Source organism: Mauremys mutica, chromosome 10 (assembly GCF_020497125.1).
Source record: "Mauremys mutica isolate MM-2020 ecotype Southern chromosome 10, ASM2049712v1, whole genome shotgun sequence".
Classification (NCBI taxonomy): Eukaryota; Metazoa; Chordata; order Testudines; family Geoemydidae; genus Mauremys; species Mauremys mutica.
Window position 1 is genome coordinate 45,616,186 of NC_059081.1, and position 8,083 is coordinate 45,624,268.

The window sequence follows — 8,083 nt, forward strand, 5'->3', positions numbered from 1 at the left end:
ATTTCTTTACTGCACTTCCGCCGAGGGGATTAGCGCTGAAATCAGCCTTGCCGGGTCGAATTTGGGATAATGTGGACACAATTTGACAGTATTGGCCTCCGGGAGCTATCCCAGAGTGCTCCATTGTGACCGCTGTGGACAGCGCTCTCAACTTGGATTCACTGGCCAGGTAGACAGGAAAAGGCCCGTGAACTTTTGAATTTCATTTTCTGTTTGGCCAGCGAGTTTGCAGAGCTCATGAAGAGCTCATCAGCATGATGTGCACATTGCCCAGCCCGTACTTTATGAGAAGTCTATGACCGCGCTGCCGTTGCCTCCTCGCCTGGTTTTGTGCAAAACAATTGTCTGCTGTCCCTCTGACGGAGGGAGGGGCTACTGACGACATGGCTTACAGGGAATTAAAATCAACAAAAGGGGTGGCTTTGCATCAAGGAGAAACACAAACAACTGTCACACAGAATGGCTCCCTCAAGGATTGAACTCAAAACCCTGGGTTTAGCAGGCCGCTGATTTCACAAAACAAATCAGGTCAATTTATTGTTTTGATCCATCTATCTTTTTTACATCTTAGGCTGGCAGCAAACGGTGCAGTACGACTGCTAGCCATAGTCATCTCCTGGGTGCTCGGCAGAAGATGGGAATGACCTGACTGAGTCACTCCCATGTCTGCCCAGGTGCCCCTGACTGACCTCACCGAGGTTGGCGAAAAGAGCACCCAGGAATACGACGATGATGGCTACCAATCGTAATGCACCGTCTGCTGCCAAAAGGCAACGAGCTGCTGCTGTGTAGCAATGCAGTCCCACGTCTGCCAGCACCCAGGAGACGTACGGTGACGGTGAGCTGAGTGGGCTCCATGCTTGCCGTGGTATGGTGTCTGCTCAGGTAATCCAGGAAAAAAGGCGCGAAATGATTGTCTGCCGTTGCTTTCACAGCGGGAGGGAGAGGGGGGCCTGACGACGTGTACCCAGAACCACCCACGACACTGTTTTTTGCCCCATCAGGCATTGGGGTCTCAACCCAGAATTCCAGTGGGCAGCGGGAACTGCGGGATAGCTACCCACAGTGCAACGCTCCGGAAGTCGACGCTAGCCTCGGTACTGTGGACGCAGTCCGCCGACTTAATGCACTGAGAGCATTTTTGGTGGGGTCACACGCAATCGACTGTATAAAAACTATTTCTAAAAAAACTTCTATAAATTCGACCTAATTTCGTAGTGTAGACATACCCTTAGTCTCTCCATGCCTCTGTTCCCCATCTGTAAAATGGTGACAATACTGCCCTTTCTCACAGGGTAAATATGCTAATGACTGTGAGACACTCAGACATCAGGAAGTCGGGGAAAGTCATAAGGTGAAAGGTCAGCAATTGGGAGGGGAATTTAGTTAAAGAGGGATGGAGAGACACCTCAGGATCAGAGACTGGAACTAAGGTAGAGGAGCTGAGAGGAAATTCAGAAGAGTAGCAGTCGCTCTTTGTTAGGTGTCCATGTCTTACCAGTGAACGTCAAATATTGTTTCCAACAAGTGCTTCTGCCTTTTTTTTTTTTTTTTGTAAAATGTCCTTCAAGGACATAATTGGGAGAAATTTAGGAAATGGCTCACAATCAGGGAAGTGTGGTGATGTGCAATCTTCAAGCACTACATTGATGATCTTTAAGCTGGGGATCTCAGTGATTTACAAATGTTAGCAAATGTAGCCCCTGGGAGGTGGATACGTTTTATTATCCCAGTGGGGAGACACAGGACTAGCATGATATGCCAAGGTCACATAGGAAGCCTGTGGCAGAGTTAGGATTAGAACAGAAGAAGCCTGACTCCCAGTCTTATTCCTTACCACAAGACCATCTTTCCTCCTAGCCCATTAGCTGTGTGAATTTGGGCAGGCTTTATCAGTTTATTTTAGAAATCAGCCTTTATTTTTATTTACCCTATTAGAGAGAGGGCACAGAATGTATGTTTTGGAATGGACTCTGGGACCCATATTACTACAGAAGAAAGATGGCTAGGCGTGCAGTGTGTCCTATTCTGACAGCTCTAACTGCCATGTGGTCAAGGGAACCTCAATGTTAGTAGCACACTGGCCCTAGACAGCCATTTACCTACTGTGCCTTCCCCTCCAAGTTTAACCTGGTGTGCATCTGATTATCTGAAGGAAGAGAAACTCTAAAACCAGATGGGTGCCTACCAGATTAACAGTTGCCCCAAATTCTGGTGTGTGTGTGTGCGCGCACATATCTCTGTGAGGTTTGTGGTTATTAGTGCCACTGCTCTGTGAACGTTTTACTGATCGATGAATAGAGTTTTTCTGTCTTACCAGTTAACAATGCACAAAAGCCAGCAAACTGTCCCGATGAAAAACTATTCCTGAATAATAATTTTAGGACCTGCATTTCTGCTTGGAATCGATTGGTAATAAAGTTATGCGCTTTTGCCACTAACGGTTCAAGGCTTGAATTATTTGCCAAGAAGAACACGAGATAAGTAGTCTTGGGGTAGCCTTGCTGACTTGGTCACTTAATCTCCCTGGCATGCAAAGAAGAAGGACACTGTACTCTTTAAGAGAGAGAAGAATTTTATAGTGAGCCTTTTATAGTAATAGTGAGCTTTACCTTGAAAGGGTTAGACAGACATCACAACACCCCTGGCAGGTCAGTTTAAGCAAATGTTGCCCCCACTTTAGTGATGGGAGATCATGGAGAGATTCTGAGACTAGCCCATGACACACAAGAAATTATTGGCAAAGTCAGAATTAGGGATTTTCCGGGCTTCTAACTCAGGTTCATTAAAACGAAACCACACAAACTCTACCACATTGAAAAGAATGTTTATCAAGGTACAATATGAACAGTTTTTTTTTTAAGTCTAGGATTTACTAATCATGCCAGGAAGTGGTGTGGTTTTGCATTTTTAAAAAAATAAGAAATAACCTCTTTTTATTCTGACTGAGATGGAATATATTGTTAACGTTACTGACACTGACAGGTGATATCCTTTGATTTCTAATAGCCTTCATTCCTCTACCTGGATTTGATGGTCCTCTCCTATGTTATACTCATGCCATGCATCAAACCTGTTAAGCGTAACAAAGGCGAAGAGCATCTAAATCTGCCTTGGCTCGTGAAGATCTCCCAGACTTGCTAGTAGCTCATCATTTTTTTTTTCATGTCAGATCAGTGCAATACACTGCTGTAGTGCCACCTTGTCTGCTCATCATTGTCTCCTGCTTCTTCTTTACTGAAGCCTGTAGCGATCTGTTCATTCTCTGCTCCTCCCCATCTCCAACTAGGATCTTACTAGAATTCAATCACCTTTACATTTTTATATGTAAGCCTAATTGACAGATTTTAATAGAAATGATGTGAAATAGCCTTTGCCAGCATAAGTAGTATTCCAATGGCAAACTAGTAACGTGAGTGGGCAGGTGTTTTTCTGCTAAAAATAAACCCTCATGAATATTGTAAATTTGTTTCCTTGATTTATATTAAACCGTGGTCCTATCCAAAACCCCACCTACCATTTAGATGAACTGCTTAATGAATTGGAGTGGGGATCGGGGATAGAGGTGTCTTTATGTCCTGTGGACCTAATCCAGAGATCTATTCACAGTGTAAAGATTGTTCCATTTAGGGTGTTTTCAGTGCATCTTTGCTAAAATTCTATTCTCACAATTGTAGGTGGTCAGCATTTGATCAGTTTTTAACCTAAAACTGGTAACCCTAGATATAAACAAATATAAACATAAACAGTCTGGAAAGCTACTTAGTTTACAGTGCCATGATTTTTCAGTCTTTAAATTCAGATAGTCTTATTTTGCAATAGAGACGCTTTTCCACCTGTATTTTTTAAAACATTCATTGCTACTATGACTCCTAGGACATGCAGCTAATATCTAATATGTCTACTGTACTGTGCAATTTTACCCTCTGTAGAGTTGTGTATAACTTAATGACCTTATAACTCCATATAATCTTTTTTTAGATCAAAGAATCTATTGTTGGTGAAATCAGACGGGAAATAGTAAGTGGATTGTTAGCAGCTGTATCATCCCCAGGTAGATCTGCTAATGCAAAGCAAGATACACAGCCATGAAACAGGTACTACAGGTAATTATTATGAATTTTGCTGGATTGATTAATTTCATTATATAGAATATTTGTATTTGAAATTGTTAGATTCACTTTTAAGAATTCTTGCACAGTTAAAATATAAAAGCCTTTTATACAGCCACAAGAAAGTCAAGTCTTACATTGCTCTTCTCCCCTGAAACCTAAAATACATCAGGTCAGCTGAAGTTTAATTAAAATTAATGAAAGATGTATGCCTAAATCTGTTAGTTGGCTTGGAAACTCCTGCCACCTGACAGTGATGGCCCTTAAACTGCCAGTTTTACTTAATATGTAACATCCTTACTTCAGTATCTACAGTGCTCCTTTATGCAGCTGTGTATTCACTGTAGAGCATATCTTGACTACTGCAAATATCAAGGCTATTTAAATAAAAATACATGTTTAGTTATCTAAGCAATTGGCAAGTTTTAAAGAGACGACACTGTGTCTCCTTCATGAATCTAGTTTTGCTCTTAAGTGGTAGATGTTTCATTGCCTTTTCTTTCTCCAAAGGGTAGGCGTGTGGACCAGCAAAGCTGTGGAATTCTGCTCTTGGATGACGTACACTGGTGAAGGCATCAAATTATGTATTGGGCTTCACTACAGCTGCTGAGATAGGCTACTGTATACAATGCCTAGTTCTATGATGCATTCCTTATTATTTCTTCTTGAGTCCATATCTAGTGATTTAGACACTTTGCTTAGTTTACTACTTTCCATAAACCATCAAGAAAAGTATGGCCCTTTTGAAAGACCTAATATTTATTTGTATGTCCCTATTGTTAATTTGTGTGTAGTTTATTTCTTTGTGGAGAGGTGTGTCATGAAACTTGATCTTACCAATTTATAAATAACATACATATTCAGTCTAGCTTTTTTTTAATAAAAAACACTGACCTCTATGAGGTATTTACTGTGCAATAACTGATTCACTTTGAGAGCTTGAAACAACCAATAATTGTTTCCACTGCTGTTACTTAGTGCCACTTCAAAAGAAAAAAAATTCTGTTGTAAAAATTTCTATTAACTCTTGGGGAGGTTACTATTAGCAGAGTGGTAGAATGATATGAGGTTACCTAAAACTACTTAAAGTTCTTACACTGAAAGCTTTATCTTTGTGCAGACGATAACTTTAATTTTATTTTGTTTCCTTACTAGTCCTCCCACTCCTTGGAAATGTGCCTTATGTTAAACACTGTATGTGTTGACTACTTCTCGGTTATATCAAGAGAAGTTCTTTTCTGTCTTTTATTAAGCAAAATACAATAAAAAGACTGCTCTTGGAAAAGTAATGGGGATGTGTGACTTGGAGTGGGTGGGTGACCTTGGTTGTATTATGGGGAGATTAAAGTAAATTAACCCCCCCCCACCACCACCCCTCACTGGTTGTATTGTAGCTTAGGCCAATGAAAATGTATTTGTTCTAATGGATAAAATTGAAAGTAAATGGGGTTCATATGTGGGAGGTGTTTTGTGTGTGTGGTCAGACAGACGTTTAATGGATGTGTAACACAACGTCTGAATGTTGCTGGGATTCTCCTTTGTGCCTTTGTCATTTCCAGCTATTAAAAATGTTTATATTGTGTCAAAGTCTCAATCAAAGAATAGTTAAAGGTATAACAATATTCTTTAAAAAGGCTTATCTGAAAGATTTATAAATGTGTTTGGAAGACACACCTAAGGGCTGATTTCTAAAAACAGGAATATTAAACCAATAAAGTATTTATTTTGCCTACATACAGTCTTTGCCAGTGTTTTTTTACATTGATGCAGTCGGGTATGTTTTTGATGTCATTTTGTGCATTCTACTTTTTTGCTTAAAAACATCAATTTTAGATCAAATGACAGTCCTCCTTAGAAAATGAGGACATGTGGACCAGAAGAGTAGCATAATGATAGATGACTTAAGTCTGGGGGCTGCAGAAGGCTTCATATGCTGAATTTACCGGACACTTAAGATATTTAAATTTAAATTTTAAATCTAAGTGCACCAAGAACCAGATTTTAAAAGAAGTTCCTCACCCTGCAATTCCCATTTTCTCTCAATGGAAACTGCTGGGGGCTAAGCTCTTTTGAAATTTGGCCCCACTTATGGATGCAGAGCATTCTTGAAAAGCCACCCTAGATGTTACATGTTGAAATATAAATGGCAGTGCATAAATGCTGCCAGAGGGAGTTAACGTAAGGATGTAACTTGCAGTAAGGGGGCTCTGCTTTAATTCATAACCTGCATGCCCAAATACTCTATTTACATTTCAAAACTCCACCTCAAAGAACATCCATCCAGAGCTTTGTGCACCCTTGATGTCAGTTTAAAAACACAAGAAAGTAAATTTACCCAAGCAATCGGAATAGCAGTGGACCACTTTCTTCCCCTCCCCTGCATCACTCCACTACATCTGACTATTCAGTAGACCCAATATAAATTAAAATTCCCACATCTCACACTCCCCCAAACCAAATTTCCCACCCCCAGCTGCATTAATCTCTTTCCAATGCTGCTTAATGGCAGCATGCCTGGAATGTCAACAAGTTTCAGACCAGGGTGGAGGAGAGCGCTCCAAAGGAAAGGGACTCTCAGAGAGAACATTCTGCCAGCAGCACCCCGTCTTGGTAGGACAGTGTGATCTCTGCTGTGGGAGCAGGTCAAGGAGAGAGTGCTGGTCCTTCAGCTAGGAAGAACCCAGATTACTTAGGGTTTGTAGGTCAGAACTTATATGAACGTGGGATCTCACTCGTACAGAATGTGCTGTTGAATATTTGCTGGCAGGTGGAGACAGTGCCAATTTTTCATTCTGTTGACAGAAGCCAGATTAGTGAGGTTCTGGTGCAATTTAAAATAGATATACTATACTAATACACAAAAACCAACAGACAAGTAAACTGCTCAGCTGCCTATAATCCTGATGGTACTGCCTTGAGTGCAGGGGCTGGACTAGAAGACTCTTGAGGTCCCTTCCAGTCCTATGTTTAAAAAAAAAAAAATTTAGATAAATTCATGGGGGATAGGTCCATCAATGGCTATTAGCCAGGATGGGCAGGGATGGTGTCCTTGGCCTCTGTTTGCCAGAAGCTGGGAATGAGCAACAGGAAACGGATCACTTGATGATTACCTGTTCTGTTCATTCACTTTGGGGCACTTGGCATTGTCCACTGTCGGAAGACAGGATACTGGGCTAGATAGACCTTTGGTCTGACCCAGTTTGGCCATTTTTATGATTCTATGAACTTCACCCTCTTTTAGGGCTATTGATGGTTTAATGTTTTCCAGTTCAATGGCGTTTTTTAATATTCATAAAACTCACCACTGCTGTCATGCAAATTAATCCTAACTTGTATCTCAATTTTTTTCTGACAACTTTTGCTTATGTCTTAAAAACAGTTGTCATTTATTACAGGAAACATCCTTTGCTTTGGTGCATTACCCATTGGTAATGCCACTTCAAATGTAATGAAAAACCCTGACTTTATGAGGGAGGATGCATTTTATTTTGTTTAAATGATTGAAATAGCTCCCATTCATCACAAATCAGTGTTGTCTTATCCTGCCAGTCTCACAATTTGATATGAATCATGTGCTGAGTGACACAATTGTATTAATGGTTAGTGAATTTTCACCAGTTAAATTCACTGTGAATAAATTTGTAATAACTACCAGAGATCATTTCCAAAGCTTCCCTGTGATAGTGGAGTAATGACTGCTAGTCAGCAAAGAAATAAAACCAAGGGCTAATTTTTGCAAAATCGCCTTAGGAATTTGGATGGCAACTGGGCAGTTGAATTTCTAAGGTGACTGCAAATCTTGGCCATGAACTTTAGAGCTCAGCAACTGCTACAGACTGGCGAGTGCTAGTGAAAAGACTATCTTAAGGCATAGCCATGACAGGTCAGGGCCCCAGCTCCTGGAGTCACAGAGTTGCATCCGAATCTTGTCTTCCATTTTAATAAAGTATGTTTTTAGCCCTCTTGGTTGC

General features: G+C 40.8%; 1 protein-coding gene across 4 annotated transcripts in view; it reads left to right on the top strand.

Annotated features, from left to right (window-relative positions):
• ITPRID2 (ITPR interacting domain containing 2) overlaps positions 1-5,844 on the top strand; it is a 59,930-nt gene extending 54,086 nt beyond the window's left edge. Inside the window, exons 18-19 of one of the 4 annotated variants that reach the window (XM_045032437.1) lie at positions 3,982-4,106; positions 4,623-5,844. In XM_045032437.1, the coding sequence (XP_044888372.1) occupies positions 3,982-4,092 (111 nt within the window). In that variant the 3' untranslated portion in view covers positions 4,093-4,106; positions 4,623-5,844. The remainder of the gene's footprint in view (positions 1-3,981; positions 4,107-4,622) is intronic. The other 3 variants (XM_045032438.1, XM_045032439.1, XM_045032440.1) reach the window with 3 other exon arrangements.
• Positions 5,845-8,083: the final 2,239 nt, after the last annotated feature.